Here is a 20,610-nt window from a genome sequence, read left to right on the forward strand (position 1 = left end):
AATGACAGCAAATATAGAGACAACAGAAGCAGCAAGAATCATATCAGAAGATCCACATAAATAAAGAATACAATTGGCAAAACTTAATACAATCTACACTTAGAACAAACCATTCCTAACAAGGCCTGCTTTTGGGGGACTATTGTCTCACTTTTTTTGTACACAACCAAATCTATCTCTTCTTTACAACACCCCCCCCCCCCCCCCCCCCCCCCACCCACCCCTATAACATCAAAATTGTCACCACAAGCATAATATTAATAATAATAATAATACAATATAAAGAAACGATTGGAGATTTTCTGTCCCACCAAACTTGCTAAACACGTAGATAGGCAAACCCCACAACCACCCAAAATGAACCTAAAACATCATAACAACCCCCAACAGAAGATACACACACTTACATGGAGACACGCTACAGCCCTGCAGCCCCACCCACAATTGAAGCATAGGCCCCAGGGGAACACCTGGCAAACGGGAATAGGCAACATTTAATCCCTTGCCTTGTTAGTTACCCAGTTGTCTTTGCTCTCTTCATACCAAGGCTGTTGTGGAATGGAGACACAGAGCCAGCCATATGTGAACCTTCCTCACGGAGAGTGCCATTGAGAATCGCCAGCTCCCGGAGCTGTTGCTTCTTGAAGAAATCCTGTGATTCATCCTGGACAAGCAGACAAACAAGGACAGAAACATGAGCTAGAGAAATATTATTCAATTAAATGTTTAAAAAAATGTTTAAGATTGATGACAGAGTAAATCAAGGGATTAGAGAAAAAAACTACCACGGGCTTGAGCAAGTCTTCAAGGATCTCACGTGCTTGCATCAGGCGCGCATCAACTAGTTCTACTGGCAACTCTGCCTCCACAAGTATGTGAAGGGGCTCATTCAAATGTTCATATCCCGGTTTTCCCCTCATCATTTCTTCCTACCAAGGTATGAAGACATGATAAGAACAAAGAAGTAGAAATCAATGGCTCCTATTTTATATTAAGCAGGATAAAAACCTCCTCACAGTTTATCACCACTACGAGTCCGAGGGGAATGAAACTCAATAAAGCAGTTGATTGTGCCCATCAAGTTTAAATGAACTTTTGCTATAGATAGGGTTTGAGTTTTGAGTAATCAGGCAAGAGTTCTTTGAGTACTTGATGGATTTTCTATTTCTCGATTGAGTTGTTCAAGCATTGATCTATCTTTTTCAGATTTAAAAAATTGAATTACCCATTAACCTCACCCAATTCTTAATCCAGTCTACTGAGTTTCAGTTACTTGATTGGGAGTTTAAGCACTATTTTAATTGTAATTCTATAAGATAGAAAATAGTATGATAGGTCTTCTGGAACACATCATATACGTGATACATATCTTTTGAAAACTTTTGCATAACCGCATAGATAAACTCATAAACATATGTGAACAAGCAACTCTAATCTTCTTTTCTTCTTCTTTTGTTGATTATAAATGACAGAGAACGACCTCTTCTCACAACAATGACAGAGAACCATCAAACCAATACACCAAGAAATCCCAATCAATAATGTCAATCTTAAACTCTTCAGCAAGGAATCCACTGCCTTTGTCTTCATGCAACATATTACTAAAAAAGCAATTATAGATCTCCCACCACATCCACAATCTCACCAACCATGCTAACTAATCTCCATGCCCACGTGATGATAGTCACCTTCAATTACTAGATTTCCCTAGATTTCAACAAAAAATTCTTAAACCGTTAACACAATGCTCAGGCTTTGACTTCATTTGAGCATTTGACACCCAAGAAACAACAAAATTTCAACTTAAATAGACTTCTATGGTTTCTAATCACACTCCCACTAAAACCTGCTCCAAAGGCAAAGCCTACATTTTTGGCTGAGAACTCAATATATTGCAATTCATCGAACAACACTTCGTCCAAATTTAGTTCATTTGACACAAAACAACAATGGACACCCTTCCACAGGGAATCCACTGCCTTCTTTTACTTCATGCAATACTTCATTAAAAAAAATGTACAGATCACTAAACACATCCACAACCTCATCAATCATGCCAGCTAATGTCCATGACCACGTGATGATAGTCACCTTCAACTACTAGCTTTCCCTAGATTTCTACAAATGGAAAAAGAAAAAAAAATGGATTAACCCTAAACACAGTGCTCAGGCTTTGACTTCATTCGAGCATTTGAACCCGAAGGAACCATAATGCATGATTTAAATTTCCTCCTAAACTGACACGAAATAACCGAAATGTTTACATTCTCATCCCCAACGAAATGCATATCGAAACTGAAATGCATATAGAAAGGGTTGTATACTATACCAATATGTTACATAATTATATTCATATTAATTACATGTGAAATGTGATGCATGTATTATGTATAAATATGCAAATGAAATTATGAATTACATGTGAAATGTGGTATGTACTGAATTATCAGACATGTTCCTCATTGTGTTTGATGTTGTTAAATCTTTATGGGTGTTTTTTTATTTATATGATGGATTTTTAGTGTGCATTTGTGCTTAATCAGCACTATTTGAGTTTCATCGTAAATGTCTATTATTTGCATATGTTTCTATACATTTCTGTAATTTAATGGGACTTTCACTGAAATTTCCACCCAAAACCGACACGTTTCCATTTGAATCACGATCAAAACATACACAAAAACAGAAACCTAAAACATTGCCAGAAAATGCTCCATCATTTTTACAGGGCTTTCACTGAAATTTCCACCCAAAATTAACATGTTTCCGTCTCCGTCATGATCAAGACATATACCAAAATAAAAACCTAAAACAATGCAAAAAAATGCTAACTTAAATACACTTTTGTGGTCCTTAAGCACCCACTCTTACTCGAGCCTGCCCTGAAGGCAAGCCTACATTTTTGGCAGAAAACGCAATATCTTGCAATCTATCTAACAACACTTACTTTCTACAAATGTGGCCCCGTTTGGCAAAATGGCAGACACCCATTTACCTGGGTAAGAGAAGAAAAGGTTACATTATGCATTTTTTATCTTTTAGCATTATATCTAATATTGTCTGACATAATTATATTTATCAGGTGCATTTTCCAATATATTATGCATATGATTTGCCTGATAATTATATCTTCCACTATTATCAAACAGAACTCATCCCATCAACCTAGAGACCAATTAAAAGTATGCAGGACTGGGTAGCAAAGAAAGATCATGATCTATTATCACCATGGATGAATTATGTGGGGAATCTGTGTAACAAGCTAGTAATGCAGCAGATGATAGAGAGTTAGTGGAGTTGCGGTGGATCTAGTGGCGACGAAAATGATGATGAGAACAAGCAGGAGCGGCCTAAAAGTTGAGGATGAAGACTAGGAGAAGAGATGAGAGATTTGAGAATATTTATGAGATTTGAGAATATTTATGAAAAATATGGCTTGAATTTGTTTATTTTTCGTAATATGTTCTTAATGGTGTTTATGTTTTGTAATATTTATATTTAGAATTTGGTTATTTATAATTATTTGCTATAAATATTTCATAATTTATGATAGCGAGTGTGACAAAACTAAATCCAGATATTTGGATTATGAAGAGCCAATTTCAAGGGTACATATATTTGGTAGATGTTTCTAGTAGAACATGCCTATTTGTTAAATTTGATTGATGTGATGGTTCCTTATATATTTTTAAATATTTTTTATTTGAAAATAAAAATTTAATGAACTTTCTGATGATTGTAGGCCCAATAAGAGGCATATTTGTCGATTAGGATTTATTTTCATATTATTTAGATTTCCATGTTATTTAGTTTCTAGGATTTTACTTTCATGTTTTAGTTTTAGGGCTTTCATTTTCCACAGAATTTTATTTCCATTACCTATATATAGGCCTCATGTATGAAAGTTAAATTAGTTTTGGACGATTAATTGATTGATTGAGATTTCTCCCCTCTAATTATTTTCTTCTTCTAGTTCTCTTTTCCTCTCTTTCTCTTCTTCCCCTATTCTTCTTCTCTTTTCTCCTCTTTCTTCTATTTCTCTCTCCCAGTCCTATATGAATTTGGTATCAGAGCAACAGATCCAAGATTTATTCCGACGATCTCAACTCAACTAAGCCTTTGTCCCAAACTAGTTCGGGTTAACTAATGAATCCTTTAGAAAATTTTCATGAAGAAGGTGAAAGGATCCACCCGGCTCAAATTTGACTAAGTCTAATCCTGACACTAGTTGGTTCGTCTACATGGATCATTTTCTTCCATTCTCTCCTATTCAATGTCATGTTCTCTATTATGTTCCTCGCCCTCAAGTCTTTCCTCACTGTTTCTACCCAAGTTGTTTTCGGACTGCCCCTACCTCTTTTTACTCCATCAACTTGGCACGAGTCACTTCTTCTCACTGGAGAATCCAAAGGCCTACGTTGGATATGCCCAAACCATCTTAAGCGGTGCTCTCTCATCTTCTCCTCAATTGGTGCCACGCCCACCTTTTTACGGATGTTTTCATTTTTAATTCTATCTAACCTTGTGTTCCCAACCCGGTTCGTCTACATGGATCATTTTCTTCCATTCTCTCATATTCAAGGTCATGTTCTCTATTATGTTCCTAGCCCTCAAGTCTTTCCTCATTGTTTCTACCCAAGTTGTTTTCGGTCTGCCCTACCTCTTTTTACTCCATCAACTTGGCACGAGTCACTTATTCTCACTAGAGCATTCAAAGGCCTATGTTGGATATGCCCAAACCATCTTAAGTGGTGCTCTCTCATCTTCTCCTCAGTTGGTGCCACCCCCACCTTTTTACGAATGTCTTCATTTTTAATTCGATCTAACCTTGTGTGGGCGCACATCCATCTAAGCATTCGCATCTCGGCTACACTCATCTTATGCACATGCTGCTTCTTTGTGGCTCAACATTCTGAGCCGTACAGCATGGCCGGCCTCACTGCTAGCTGTCTTAAAAAACTCTCTTCAACTTGGTAGGTGTTCTACGGTCACATAGAACTTTTGAAGCATGCTTCCACTTCAACCAACCTGCTCTTATTCTGTGGTTAACATCCTCTTCAATCTCTCCTTCCTTATATAGGATTGAACCACGATAGCAAAAGATGTCCCTCTTAGGTACCTCCTGTCCAGTCATATTTACTACATCCTCGCCCCGCTTCTGACGATATAAGCCAAAAAATTCAAGTCTTCGTAGATCCTCAAATTGTTCCCCTTAATTCCTCAAGTTTTACACCAAATCAGCCCCCAAAACAGCCCCTTTCAACCCATCTTCTTCCCAACCAGCCACCCACCCCTTCTCAGTCCGTCCTTATCAACACTTTAAAATCCAATCCCTAACCCAACTGAAATAATAATAATAATAAAAGCCCTAAAACTAAAATATGAAAATAAAATTCTTGAAACTAAATAACATGGAAATCTAAATAACATGAAAATAAATCCTAATGGGCAAATATGCCTCTTATCGGGCCTACAATCTGCATCACTTTCTAAACAGAACGCTTGAACATTCCACTCTAGGAAGAAAAAAAATCACCAGAACAAAAGTGACAACTCTACTTCCAAACTTTGTCTTCCTCTCAATGAGAAATCTAGAAGTGTTTTGATTGTTGGGAAAGGATTTGGAGTCTACAATCCAGGGTTACCTTTACAAACATGCACTAAACCCAAGTTTATGACAGAAACATTGAAGCTTTGTTTTTCCACAATAGCAAGGGCATTAGTAGGTCGTTTTCAGAATCCATAGTATTATATCACCTTGTCTTCATGTGACATGCCAGACACATCTTTATGCATGCAGACAGATTCAAATAATTGCTAAAGCAGCATGATCTTACCCGAGTTGGATCCTTGATGCTGCCACGCCCTCTGATTAAGACACGACATTCAGTACTTGCCTCCACTCGCTTCAGAGAGTTTCCTCGAGGACCAAGGAGCCGCCCCACAAAGTTGTACTTCAAAGACAATTTAATGGAGAACGATCAGTGTCAAAGACAAAAGAGAGAATTACATGTAAATATATCAGCACGGAGCAAGAAGTTTTTTTTTCCTTTTTTAAATTTTTTTTTCTTTTGGTGGATAAGCAAGAAGTTTTTACTGCATACAGTAGGGTATGTATCAACAGGAATATCCACCCGCATCGTTTTCTTGACAATAAGGCCCGATGAGCTACCTTGTGATCCAAGCCAACCATGAGCTGATGATGGCTGTAGTAACCCCAACCTCTGCATATTAGAACTCAAGGCGTGGTTAAACAGGAAAAAGAAAAAGAGAGCTCAAAAAGTGCTTGGGAAGACACACATAGCAATAACAGACTACATCTATTTGAGCAATGAGCAATTTATGATCTCATACAATTAAAATTGCACAGTAGCATCAGGATGATAACATAAAATCCTCTCAACAAATAGCAGACTTCAATAATTGAGCAGGCAGTATTTCTCAGAGTAAAATAATTGAGCAGCATTAAGCAAATGCATCAAGGTTCTTGAGGAAATAAGTTGATATTAGTGACATTTTATCAAGATTGTAAAGAAGCTCAAAAGCCACAGACTACAAATTTGAACTTCATTACTAAAATGCATTTCACACAACCTAAAACATTCCCTGACTACCATTCAAAAAAGAAAAATAAAAAACATTCCCTGATTATAAAGAAAGAGTTTAGTGTCCTGGCATTGATTCTGATCAGATGCGTTAGGGATGTTGTAAAATAACAAATGCTTTGCAACGTAAGGAACATCATTCCACTATTCAAATATCACATAAACAAAAACAGTGAAGATATTTTATTGATAAGAACACATTGTTTAGTAGGCCATAAGGTCATCGGAAGCCAAACAATTAACATCTCTGCCTGATTAGAATTTAACATAAGAAACATAAATTTATCCAGCTGTGCGTGCTGAAAAGGGTGCTAATCAGCTAAGCATCATTTATTGCATCGCAATACTTGTTAATGCTTGCCACCTCTGAGTTTGGAGGTCTGATTCAAACAACCTTCGTGTTTTAGCACCTGAAGAGAGGTTTACAGATGCACAAAAAACCCTATTTTCCTGCGATTCCCACCATCTAACAAAAACTAATGCTACACAAAGTTTAACGTTCAGAAACCACATAAGCAGAAATGGTGAAGATATTTTATGGATAAGAACACATTGTTTAGCAGGCCACGGGGTCATCGGAAACCAAACAATTAACAGCTGTGCCTAATAAGAATTTAACATCAATAATCATAAATTTATCCAGCTGTGAGTGCTGAAAAGGTCACTAATCTGCTAAGCACCATTTACTGCATCACAATACTTGTTAATGCTACCTTTTAAAAAAAATACTTGTTAATGCTTGCCACCTCTGTGTTTGGAGGTCTGATTCAAACAACCTTCATGTTTTAGCGCCTGAAAAGTGGACTGTGGATGCAACAAAGAACCTATTTTTCCCCGCATTTCTCACCATCTAACAAAAACTAATGCTAAGCAAAGCTTAAAACCTCAACAAGAACGAATTAATTAATGAATTGTTCCTTAAAGAATGTTAGTTATACTGCCACTGATAGCAATAGTTGAAATTCTAAATGCAAGCACTCAAACAGGGAATTTATTTCAAGTTAGCACTAGCTGTAAGAAACTATGTCAGGAATGCTTCTGAAGAGCAGTAAAATTAGATGGAAAGAGGAGTTATGTTAATGGTTAGTATCCGTACTTCTGATTGAAATGCTGATGCCCATCCATTCATATCTGCTCCTCCATTTGAAAACAATCCTCCAGAATTCAGAGGGCTAGCATGTTCAGACCCACTGTGATCTAAAAGTGATGCATTCCCCAACAGTGTGGTTACACGCAATATTTCTGCTTCACAATTTCAATTTCAAGAATAAGATGTACCAGTTAGCATTTGTTAAGAAATTAGTCAGCACAAAATGGACAGACAACATGGACTGATTAAAAGAGTCAAATCAAAATTAGCATCCTGTCAATGCAAGCTGTTTTTTTTCCTGTTTGTAAACATAACCTATAATGATAAAAAAAAAAAAACAAGTAAATTAGTTCTAAGTGAATTAGCGGACGACTTCTCCACAAGAAATGAGGTGCGCGTGTGTGTGTGTGTGCATAGCATTATACCTACTTTTGCTAATGCAAAAATACAAAGCACCCAGGACTAGATAATATGTAATTCGAGGTAATAGAAGTACTATAAATAGATAAATACTACATAAACATTCATAAAAATAAGGACTTGCTGTGTCTAGAACAAGTAGATATATAAAGTTCACCTAAATTTGTCAACAATTCCAGTACATAGGACAGCCATGGTCATTAAGGTCCGTCTTCCTTTATTATAAAGCAAACCAAAAATTCCAGTAGCTGTCAATGATATTTTGATCAGCATTGTTTTCTTTAGAATGGTATTTTGATCAGCATTGTAACTGAAATTCCAATGAATATACATCCTTATTTCTAACCAGGTCTTCTATCAGAATCTAAAACAATCTCACATTTCAAATGATGCTTCTTAGTGCATGAGAGATTTAGTCATTGATTGTACTCACTCAGGAAAATTTCTGTCCAGACCTTAGTGTATGAGAGAACTATCTGCATTCACTTGATAGAGGTGTTTACCAATCATTACGCTTTATTCAGTAGGAACGATTAATTCAAGAATGGAATAACATTTCCTCGTAGTAGCATTTCATAAACTCTACCTAATTATGCCAGAAATTTCTGTAGATACAAGAATAGGGCTACCGTGGACGATCAGGTGATCCATCTTGAATAGTACAGCAAACCAAAATTTATAATAGCTGTAAATGATATTTTGAACAATATTGTGAATGAAATTCCAATTGATGCACATCCATACTTCTAATCAGGTATTCTATCAGAAACTACAGCAATTTTTCTACAGTTCGGCATGGAGGGTTGTTTAAGTATGTCTCAGGCAATTAAAATCATGCAAATAATGTAAATTTCTGTCCAAATCTAGTGCATGAGATACATGTAGTCTTTCATTGTATCCAGTTAATCGAAGTTTCTGTGTTGACCTGTGTGTTGACCTGTGCCTGACAATATGAAGAAAAAAAAATTAAAGACCAAATTATGGAATTTTTTACGGGACTTTTGTGATTTAATAATGTTTGGGCATGATAGAGTTTATGAATTTTTAAAATTGGAAAAATACCTGATAGTTTGGAAGTTAAGAATTTAACCCGGTCTGATTACTTTTTATCCTTTTAGAATTGGGTCTTGAAACTATTTTTACTGAATCCAAATGGGGGTATTCCCTTATTTACTTATAAATCTTAAGTAAATGGACATTTACTTAAATGACTTTATATGTAAATACTAAGAAGAGGAAAGAAGAAGAAGGGAGAACCAAGAAGAAACAGGGGGGAGTAGAAGAAAAACATGAAAATTTTGTCAATTTCGCCCATCTCGTCCGAAATTCCGGATTTCGGACGAAATTGACCGAAATCCAAGATTTAGGTCCGGAACGAAAAGTTTCGCTCATTTCAGGCGAAACGAAATGAAGTTTACAACTAAGGTTAGCTTACTGTACTGCTTTAATTCCTTTCCTACCATGTACTTTAGAATTGAAGTCTCTGTTACTATTCAACATCATCTTAGACCTCACTACAATACTCATGTGTTCGATCCTTGCTTGAGAAAGTTACTGTACAGAAGCCAATTATATCAACTTCTGTGCAGCCACTAAATAGAGTAGGGTCATTAATGCTCTGATGTTTATCTTTCTGCCTTTGTTTCAATTAAATTTCTTTAAATCAAGTAGCCATCCTAATGAATATCTGCTTCCTTAGAGTGATATTCAACGAATTTCTTCAAAGCACAGCTACCATCTCCGTAAAAGTATATGATCTAATGTGTTTAGGATTGGTTCCAATTTGTTCCTCTCCTTAAACAAGTCTTTTCAGAAAATAGTTTCATGTCTTGCTGTAATATTTTCTAATTCTATCTGCTTTAATATTCAAGCTAAAGATTTAACTTAGAACCTTTGATCTAACCAGTCAGTCACTAAAATTCATCGTCTCCACAGCCGATCTACACGTGTTCATTGAATTCCTATCCTTTTTCCTTGCCTCCTTTACCTCTGACTTACATAGGGTTTGTTATGTCTTACCTTAAATCTTGAAGGAAAGAACCTCTCTCTATGTCATCTTCCAATGCCTAGAGTACTGCAAGTATTTTCATAACGTAAAAATCACTGAGCTTCGGAGCTTGTTGTGAGCTTTGATGTCTTGAACAACATCAGAAACGAAGTAGCATAATGAGTTCAGTACATCATCAGAGCAATTTGCAAATAAAACTGTCTTCAGAACCTCTGGTTCATACTCTCAGTTCTCTACACCCCTCGCATAATTAAGTTCAGTTACTTTTACCACAGCTAAGCGAACCAACCCTAACCCAACCAAAAGCCCCACTCTCACAGATCTAGCCAGAATGAGCTTCTCAACCACAAAACCTTTCTGAAACACAGCGGCAACCCAAAACTTTTCAGTATGTCCAAATTTAGAATTAATTACCAAAAAGCAATCTCAATGAGAAAACTGGCCTGGAGACGCCTTGATGAAGGATGATTATTTCACAGCACACCAGAGTGATAACCGTTTTACATCATTGAATAAGTTTTACAGTATTTCCATTATCTGTCAGCTGATTCACTGGCTTACAAACATATCAATCACAGGGACGAACCAACTTCACCAGCAGAGTCCCTTCTAATCAACACTATCTCCGTCAACCTGTATTCCTAATACAGTCCATCAAAAAATCGTACCTGACAGATATGAATCACAGAGAGTAAAATGCAATCCAATATTAAAAAACTGCACAAATGTACATTTGAGTAAAACAGCAGCAGACTAGAAGGTCAAAACTGCAAGAAAATGCACATTCCACCTACATCGGCGACAAATATGTCAACAAGCATGCAACAAAAATAAACTTTCTCCAATGCCCATTTCTGGAATTTGGATTGATATTCGTTGTGTAACTTAAATCAAGGATCAAGCATCGGTTCAGAACTTCATATTCCCGCGTACTAACAAGCAGACAGATTTGTCTGTCTTCCACGATATGAATCACACTCAATTAACTAAATGCCAGCAAATTATGCAATGTTATTACGTCAAGAATTTTACATAAGAGATCAGTAGAGCATCATTTGCATGTACAAATGTCATTTGAAGAGATTGCTTCCAGGAAACTTGAAAAATGAAATACCCTCATCTGCTTCAGGTCACAAAAAGTGTGGATCCCCATGATACAAGTCCATCAAATCCCATCAAATGTTAGTTTTGATGGAATGGATCCCCATGATACAAGTCCATCAAATGTTACATTTGATGACAATCAGATTTTTTCCTTTCTATAGAACTTTGAGTACCCTAAGTAATGTTGCAGACCATGATCCATAAAGTGAAATAAACATAGGAGCAACTTCACGATGGAATCAACAATTTCCATCCATGCATATATCCAATTGAACCCTTAGATCAGCACAAACAGCACCATTCAAAGAAAAATCAGCACAGACAAATGATATCAAAAATAATAATGGTAATAAACTTGAGTAGAAAATACAAACAAATGACACCCTTGTACTTCAATGGTTTGACATGGCAACCACGGAATTTCAAGATGGAATGCAACCTATTTATAGATTTTGGGACTCACCTTGGTTCAACAGTCGGTAGCAGTGTGGAAGCACCGGCATAAAGGGACCGATTTTGTGTCGTTCTGACAGCAACTCCGAAAGATACCTGTCAAGCAAATTTCTATATTCAGTTAGCCATACCCAATCATGCAGATACAGAAAGTTGACAATAATGTCCCTCTCTTCACTCAAAACATCATAACCATGGTATCAAGATACAGATGTGACAACCAATTGCAACGAGAGCCATTTTGCAAGGAAACGGAAGTGGACGTGCAATTTCAATGGTAAGGCATCTCTGAAGTATGAAATAGGAATGCCTTGTATTTCATAGATGGATTCTTTCTCACACACGCCTTCAAAAAGTAATCAGCAGATGGACGCTGAGAAAAATGGCCTTTTTTATGCTACGCTACAAGCTAGAAGGCGTGTTGAAAAAACAAAGTATGAATACAGTCAATTATTTCTTCAATCTTTCATTCAATGGCTCCTAGGGAATATCAATGCCGGACATTCATAGATACCAGAATTGAGTTTTAAAATGTTACAATCATGGTAGAAGTGTAGAACTAATGAACATGACCAAAAAAAAAGAACATGAGAACAAGAGAATTGGAAGAAATCACAAAAACAATAAAAGTAATAATAAAGCTTGGGGAAATCTATAAGAGGAGTATCAAGAATTTGGACTTTCCAAGTACAAGTCATTGAGAAGTTCCTAAATGCACCCAAATAAATCACAGACAAAATCAGAGTAGTGTGTCCAAGGAAGCATTAAGAAAGTACCAATCAAGTTTTCTTCTTCCATAGAGACGGCGTTTTACGACAATGGCATAAGCAAAAAAACAACAGAAGAAGAAAATTAACCCAATAAAATCTAAAATTGTCAATCCTGATATTAATATTTCATATTTCAAAATTTAAACAATCAAAATTCACTAAAAAAACATGTACACCACCTCGAAACAATTGCAAAGAAACTACTTTTTCATTTTTAAAAAAAACATAAATACATAGAAAATCATCCGAAGACTATAGTTTTCGGGAAAATCATCTGAAGAACTGGATAAAAGCAACCGAAGTAAACATAGGACGAACCAAATACATTATAAACCTCGCCTTTTCCAAACACATCAGGTTAATCAAGATGACCTAATACAAATTCCTCAGAAAGGTAAGGTTATAGATCAAATCAAACCAAATAACAGAATAAACATAGGGAAAATAATCCTACATTTTCATAGGATAGAATCCAGAAAAGAAACCGCATCTGATACAAATTAAAAAGAAAAATATAAGAAGAAACATAGGAGAATTGATAGATAAAATCCGTAGAACCTAACAATGAAAAGAAAAAAAAAAGGATTGGCTTTGGATTTTGCGAAAAAACTAGGGTTTGGGGGGGAGAAAAAAGAAGAAGCTTACTTCTCTTGTTCAACGAAAGCGTTGGTAGCGGAGCGTATGCCGGAGATATGAGGAGAGTGAGGGGCAGTGGAGGGAGAGGGGGAGTAGGCCATATATCTGCCGGAAGACATCTTCTCCGTCGGTCAGATGGCGTGGAATCCCGGCCAGATTCGAGCTTAGGGTCGGTGGCAGAGAGGAGGTTATATACTTCTATTTATAAAAGGTAATAGAAAAGCCAAGGCAGCTTTTTCTTAGCACATTTTTCACGTATCTAGGGTTAGGGCATCGAAAATACTCACTTTTTCTTTTTCTTTTTCCCTAATTGATAGATAAAATACTGGCTTTTTTTTTTTGGAAAAGTTAGGAAAATACATGTGACGAAAAGGGGCTCATTTATCATTTCCCCATTATAAATTGTAGAAATGAAAAAAAGTCCTAGTAAAAAGTTTTCCTCAATAATTTTTCCCCTACAACCCAAACAAGGCCTAAAAAGGAAAACTAAAAAAAGTAAAGGAATATGTAGTTAGAGAGAGAGAGATTTTATATGGTGTGGGGCCATATAGTCCAGTATTTTTAAAAAACTACAGTACGGGCCACTTCACAGGATGATCCAAACGTTCATTTGCTGGGCCGCAACTTATATACGTTGAGTCCTAATTATCATTTCCATTGTATGATCCTAAACCTCGGATCTAGAGGGACTGCACGTTATGAAAATCCCTATATATCTTGTTAGGATCATCCAATGGAAATGATTTTGGGGGTACAACCGATTAAAGTTGTGGCCCAACAAATGAATGGTTTGGATCATCCGGTCTAGTGGGTCGTACAATAATTTTTGAATAATACCGGACTATACTGGCACACACCATATAAAAATTTGCACACAATATAAAAACTCATAAAGAGAAAAAAGAGTGTATTTAGGGACAATCACGCAAGGTATTTTGCAGTTCGGCGGTTGCATGAGAGAGCAGCCACATAGGCTCACTTTTCAACAAATTTTGTCTTATTCATTTAATTCATCTGAGGTGGCTGCTCTCTCGTGCAACAACAGCAGGCCAGCGAAATGACTTCTACGATGGTCCCTAGCAAAGCCTGAGAAATAAATCTCTGAAGTCAAGTTATCAAGTTATCGGGCTTTTGTAAAAAGTGGAATTGTTAGTGTTTCGCTCAATGAAGCAAAAGGCCAAGACTAGAGCAAGGGGTTTGGCCTCTCTCTATACACATTGAAAAGGAACTGTTTTCTTTTCATATTATGTATGTATATGGGAATGTTATGTCACGTTTTAGGCAAAAAAACGTAGCATTAATAAAGCTAAATAAGTGGAAGATTGAGGTTGCTCAGTCACAATCGGACAGGGTGTATGAGAGAGAGAGGGCCCACCTATATAGTTGGCAAGTGTGAAAGCAGAAACATCGTTTTGTAAAGGCTAAGCATAATTCCTTCATTAATCATTTATTTTAAAAGCTCAGGGTAACACTACCTTCCGATCATCAAGTCATACATTGGGATATAAGGATTGACCCAAATATCTTTCCCTTACGCGTAGACTTTCTATTAAAAATGAAGTTCATTTGCCCGTGATGTAATCAATCACATCTTAGTTAATCAATTTGCGATTTATTCTTGTAAACCTTGATGAGCCATTGGAACAAAATATAATATAAAACAGACCCTTCTAATACACATGGATTTGTGTTTCATTCAAAAATAATGTGCATGGATGATCCACGTGAACTTCTATATATTGATTTTTGGTAAGTTGGATTAAGTAAATGAGATGTATTCGCTTTGGAAGAATTTTTCAGTATAAAATTATGTTGCTATGGGCATATTTGGCACCATGAAAAAATATTTCATTGAATATCTATGGTGCCAGAGGTGAGAGGGAGATGGAGAGGGAGAGACTTGATTGGGCAGGAATGAGGAGGAGGTGGGGGCATAGGAAGTCCCTATTCCCTAAGAAACACAGGCAAAAAACTATACTTTGAGGGCATGTCTGGCAGCCATGAAAAAACTGTTTACTTATGATTGCAACCATGGAAAAAATATTCATGGAATATTTGTTTACCATAGCTGAGAGAAGGCGCAGATAGGGCTGGTGAGAGAGATATTTGAGAGGGCGGTTAGTCAGGAGAGCATGCGATGGGATAGTAAGCAGCGGAAAAAAATTCCTGTTTAAAATCGGAATTTTGTTTTCCCTTCCTTTCCAAAAAAAAAATGTTTTCCCTACTTTCCAAACCCGCCCCATGCTGTCCTCACTATAGGCAAACAAATATTCAATGAGGATTTTTTTTCATGATAAATTAGTGTCTCCAAGTGGATAAAGAGGGTAGGGCGGGTGGGAGGAGAGAGTTTTGAGGGGCACGATTGAGATGGGGATAAGAAGTGGCTAAAAATAAGGAAAAAGTTAATGCTATTTTGATTAGAGTTTTTTGTTTCCGATTTTAGCCCCTCTTCACTACTTCGCGACACTAGTTTCCTGATTTTTAACCCCTTCATTCACCTTACCCTGTCTCATCACTTGGACAACTAGATTGTCATGAAAAAAATTCACCGTAATCAGATGTGTGCTAAAATTCTTTTTCATGGTTAATTCTCATTTGGTTGCTAGTAAATAAAGATATTTCATTGGATTTTTGTAGAAAAAGGGAGGTGACATCAGCTTTATCTTGGAAGTCTCTCATGTGATTTTCTAGGGAATGGTGCTCTCTTTCTCTTTCTGTCTTTTCCCTCTCTCTCCACTCATAATGACACTCTTGTCTAATAAATGCTTATCCCCTCTCTTTCTCCACAAGAATCCAATTGAACTCTTTTTTACTAGCAACCAAACGAAGCAACAAGAGGAACAAAGGCAAAAGAAAAGGAGGGATTCGACGTGGGTTGCCTGTTTCACATGCATGTCTCCCCGTGGAACTGAAAAATTGTTAGTTACCAACTTACCATTCATCCCAATACTAACTTTATGCATTAAAGATAACGCTATAAATTCTACTACACATTTATCCATGTCTTATGGCGTCCTTGATATCTGATGCAAGTCCGACTTTTTAAGAGGCTGTCGTTGGATCACATATCAAGGCTACCACCCATGTCCTACAGAAACCCAGTTTCCCGCAGCCCAACGCACGGGCACCATATAATTGCTATTCTACATATACACCCAGAAATAAAACATCCTGTCTACTTTTCAAATACAGGTGTAGACCTGACAAACAGGTGGGTCACACCGTCAAGGTGGCAAACGGGCCATGCCGTGCCGGCACTGCACGAAAATTAACGGCCCACACAGCCCGCGGGCCAGGCACGGCACTGCACGATTTGGCCTCGGGCCGTGCCATGCCGGCATGAATAAGCACGAGGTTAGGCACGACACGACCCGCGGCCCGTGTCGTATGTACCAGCACGAGAAAACAGCCAAATAAAACTCCCTTTTACACTGATTTTTGTTGTACCGGGCGTGCCGTACCGCTTCTCATGCCGTGCTGGTTCGTGCTGCGTGCCTAAACCCTCAGCCGGGCACGGCCCACGTCTTCGTGCCGTGCTGGCACCGCCGATGGCGTGCTGTGCCGTGGGCCGTCACAGCCCAATTGCCACCTTGAGTCACGCGGGTTGCGGGTCAAAATGACCCGCATTCCTACGGGTCAGCAACCGGTGAACCGTACCCAGTGCGGGTGGGTCGGGTCGACCCGCGGGTTGACCCGCAATGTTTTCCAAAAAAGTGTTTTTATTTGGCCGTGATAAATTCACCCCCTTCTATGTATGAATTCACCCCCTAATTTTCAAAATGGATGGTACAGCCTACACTGTAGGATGATCCAAACCGTCCATTTGATGGGCCACAACGTAAATAGATCGTGCCCCAAAAATCATTGCCATAGGATGATCTCAACCGTTCGATCTATAGAAGTTTCCATATTGTGAGTCCCTCTCTAAATCGGAGGGTTAGAATCATCTATGCTAATGATTTTTTGGGCACAACCTATTTACATTATGGCCCATCAAATGCACGGTTTGGATCATCCAAAGCATATATAACATTGGGGTCAGAGTTTCAGACTTTCAGTTCATGCTTTAATTTCCTATGTTATGCATAATAATAAAGGGTTGTCATATTTTCAATGTGATGTGAATTGGATTTCCCTGTGTTGAAGGAAAGAGTAAGCCGTCTTCAAGCTTCAGCAGTTCCATTCGTTTCTTCTCTAGTCTACTCGTCTCAAAGACTCAAACCCTATCTAAACAGTGTAAACGAAAGAGAGAAAAATGAGAAATGGTCTCTCTTTTAAGTTTTAAAACCCTAGCTCTGATCTTAGCCCTTGATCTCATTATCTCTTTTAAAATAAAAAAAATTTAAAAAAATCCAAAAACCCTCGGGTGCCTGCAGGTTGACCTAACCCGACCCATGTTTTTGCGGGTTGGGTCACCCACGGATCAGTTTTGACGGGTCACTAATAACCCGACCCGTACCCGCAAATTTGCGTGTGGGTTGGGTCGACCCGCTGGCACGGGTCGCATTTGTCAGGTCTATACAGGTGTGGTTTCTATAGTCTCACTTTTGGGTGACTGAATTTAGGGAAGGGATATATTCGTCCCCATTTTTTCTCCCGGCCACCTTGCTTCTGGTGTATTTATGACTACTCTTTTTACACTAAAGGGGGTTCTCCTGGGTAGAAGCGTTCAACCGAATAGTGGTTAGGTTGGGTGCGTCTTCCAGCTATCTTTCAATTCCACGAATTTCACACGCTCGCTGTTGCAGGCTTTTGGTCCCGGGTTCGACGCCAACATACCTTTTCCTAATAATGAAGGGTCAAATCCTTAAAATAACAGAGCTTTTGAATATGGGAAATGTTATTAGCACTACTCTATTTTTCTGATTTATTCAAGATTTTATTATTGAAGTAGCGTAGGTAGGGGTAGGATTTGGGTCGGTTCAGGTTGAGTCTTTGCTTAAAAATGAATTGGAATCAACCCGAAGTTCATAAAAAATCGACCCGATTTGCACATGGATACCCAATCACAAAGTAACCTATCCATGGATTTCTATCCCCATGAAGAATAGCTCCAATGCAATGGCGGAGCCAGGATTTATACGTTTTTTTTTGGGGTGGGTGGGGGGGAGGATTATACATAAGGGGCAAGGTTATACATAAGGCCGGGCCCAATTGAGTTTGGGCCTATTAAGGAGTTTGGCCCAACTCTCTCTCTCTCTCTCTCTCTCTCTCTCTCACACACACACACACACACACACGAGGATGTCCAACTAATTAATTACTTTTAACCATGGTTTTAAATTTCGACTGAAATCTGAAATTTCGGATTTCGGTGGAGACCAACACCGAAACCACCAAAAACCGTAACGGCCATTTATTTCGGCCGAAATTTCGGTTTTTCCGAAATTTGACCCCAAAAATCTATTTTTTTAAAAATTAATTTAATATTTCACTGAAATTTAGACCGAAATTTAATATTGAATAAAATATTGGATTCGATTTTTGTACCAGATTTCGACCGAAATATCAAAATTTCAGGGTCCGAAACTGGTACTGCAACCGAAATTTTAAACCTTGCTTCTAACAACTACTATAACAATGTTTTTTATGGCATATTGCCAATTTTATCCCCAGTAAATGCCCAGAATAAGCTGCAACAATAAAATATTTTGGAAATATCATCCACGACCTCATTTTTTATTGGCATAATACTTGGGCCATGTTTGGATTGCATGAATTTTTGTGGAAGCGAAAAACTTTTCTTAAATATTTTACTTTTCCATTGTTTGATTACAAATGAAAAATGCAACTTGTAGGCAAGGTTTTAAATTTCGGTTTTGGTACTGATTTCGGACCCCACCGAAATCCGAAATTTCGGGCCTAAATCTCGTAATAATTAAAAATTATTATGTAATTAATTTCGAAATTTCGGACCGAAATTCAGAAATTTAGGCCCATAATCTTTCTTTAAAAAAAAAACATTTTCTAGAGAATTTCGGCCTAAATTCTCGAAATTTGGGATTTCGCCAAAAACCATGCTTGTAGGACAGCAGTTCAAGCTTTAGTTAGATGGACCTTCAATTTATAATTGTATCCATTTGGAGACATTGGAGACACTAGTTTATCATGAAAAAAAATTATGGTAGCCACACAGGCCAGTAGTGTTTACTATTTTCGGTTGCACTGTGTCGATCGTCAAATTAATTTTTCAACAATTATCTTTCAAAAAATAAAAAACAAACTTATAGGCATGACACATGGTATCTTCTAGATCCATATTTAAGTACGCAGCAACACAAACCGCACTGATGCCCGCCGCCAGCATGATGTCCGACATGGAGCCCACCCGGAGGATGATGTCTGCCATGGTGCCCGCCCCCATGGTGTTCGCCGTCTCCACCGCCACCACCATCACCACTGACTCTACCGTCTCCACCTTCTCCACCATGACCGCCATCCCTCGAGCGTCGTCGCTTCTTAGATTTATTTGGTTTATCAATACAAGCAAATATGATCACGGATATCATCAACAGTGATGAGACCATCATGCAAAGCGAGAACAAGGCCCCAGACATATGAAACCCTCCACCATCACCCCCACTGCTGCCGCCCAAAGCATGCAACACCCTAGTCATCTTGCTCTCTCTTGTAATTCGGAGAATGCGCCATACAAGAAAGAATGATACCTTTAATAACTTCATTTTATTTCTTTTCATTTGGACTATAATAATTTCAAACGCCTAGTTCCCACAAAAATATCATTTCAACATCATCCTATTTGACATTTCAACAGGATGGCTAGGTTTTGGGTCGTCAACCACCTTCCCAAGTTTTTTTTTTTTTTTCAGCAACTCATTTGAAAAGTCAGATGAAGTACAAAAAATACAATGTTTAGCTTCCCTTGGAAGAATGGATCAAAGGTTTAGGGTCATATTTTTAGGGAAATGATTTCTGCGCCCATAAATATGCACTCCACTTGTTTGTTGTGTAGTATTTAAAGGGATGCCAGAGGATATTACGGTTCTCAAAAAGGTCTTAAAGGCCTTTAAATACTACAAGACAAACAAGTGAGCGCAAGTTTATCAAAACATTGGAGCGCTGAAATCATTTCCCTCTTTTATTGATAAAAGGCCGCCGAGGGACATTTGACCAAGGTATTATCAGATCAACAAATCCGATCGTATACATGTAGGCCCGCTAGACTTCTAGTCATTCGTGAAAAAGGCTTCTTAAGTACAACGTTTACTCAGTCACATGTCTAAAAGGTCGATTATAAGGGGATGTAGAATTGCAATTAGTTATTTATTTATTCTTTGCTACTTATGCTTCGCATCAAGAGAATAAAACAAAAGAACCCATACGGGTGTGGCTCTTTGGTCTAAAGTAACTGGTATGCTCCCCTTAGACGCTGAGTTCGAATCTCCTGCTTACCCGATCCCCGTGCACGAGAATAGTACCGTCCTAAAATTTGTGGTGGGGATAACCCTATGTTACCAAAAAAGGAAAAAAGAAGAAGAAAACAATAGTAAATACAACAAAAGT

At 37.8% G+C, this 20,610-nt stretch overlaps 1 protein-coding gene across 3 annotated transcripts; it reads right to left on the reverse strand.

The window, feature by feature from the left end:
* Window positions 1–226: 226 nt before the first annotated feature.
* LOC143879171 (KH domain-containing protein At5g56140-like) lies at window positions 227–13,285 on the reverse strand. Of its 3 annotated transcripts, none has more exons than XM_077381388.1 (7): window positions 13,096–13,285; window positions 11,691–11,776; window positions 7,702–7,850; window positions 6,105–6,224; window positions 5,838–5,954; window positions 789–929; window positions 227–664 (listed from the first exon to the last, which is right to left on the reverse strand). In XM_077381388.1, exons 1-7 carry the CDS (start codon window positions 13,203–13,205, stop codon window positions 515–517), a joined length of 873 nt encoding a protein of 290 aa, XP_077237503.1. In that variant the 5' UTR covers window positions 13,206–13,285; the 3' UTR covers window positions 227–514. The 3 variants fall into 3 exon arrangements, with proteins under 3 accessions (XP_077237503.1, XP_077237501.1, XP_077237502.1); XM_077381386.1 differs by having other exon boundaries at window positions 786–929; window positions 13,096–13,280; XM_077381387.1 differs by having other exon boundaries at window positions 786–929; window positions 7,702–7,847; window positions 13,096–13,278.
* Window positions 13,286–20,610: the final 7,325 nt, after the last annotated feature.

This window comes from Tasmannia lanceolata, unplaced genomic scaffold (genome assembly GCF_043159265.1).
Source record: "Tasmannia lanceolata isolate RefF3 unplaced genomic scaffold, GAP_Taslan_0.1 ptg000006l, whole genome shotgun sequence".
Classification (NCBI taxonomy): Eukaryota; Viridiplantae; Streptophyta; class Magnoliopsida; order Canellales; family Winteraceae; genus Tasmannia; species Tasmannia lanceolata.

Excerpts from the sequence above, each read along its gene's own strand:
- LOC143879171 (XM_077381386.1), bottom strand. The coding sequence starts at position 13,205 with ATGTCTTCCGGCAGATATATGGCCTACTCCCCCTCTCCCTCCACTGCC. Across the intron at positions 11,777-13,095 it reads GCTTTCGTTGAACAAGAGAA|GTATCTTTCGGAGTTGCTGT; the intron begins GTAAGCTTCTTC and ends TTTGCTTGACAG. Across the intron at positions 5,955-6,104 it reads CTGTTGATACATACCCTACT|TACAACTTTGTGGGGCGGCT; the intron begins GTATGCAGTAAA and ends TTGTCTTTGAAG.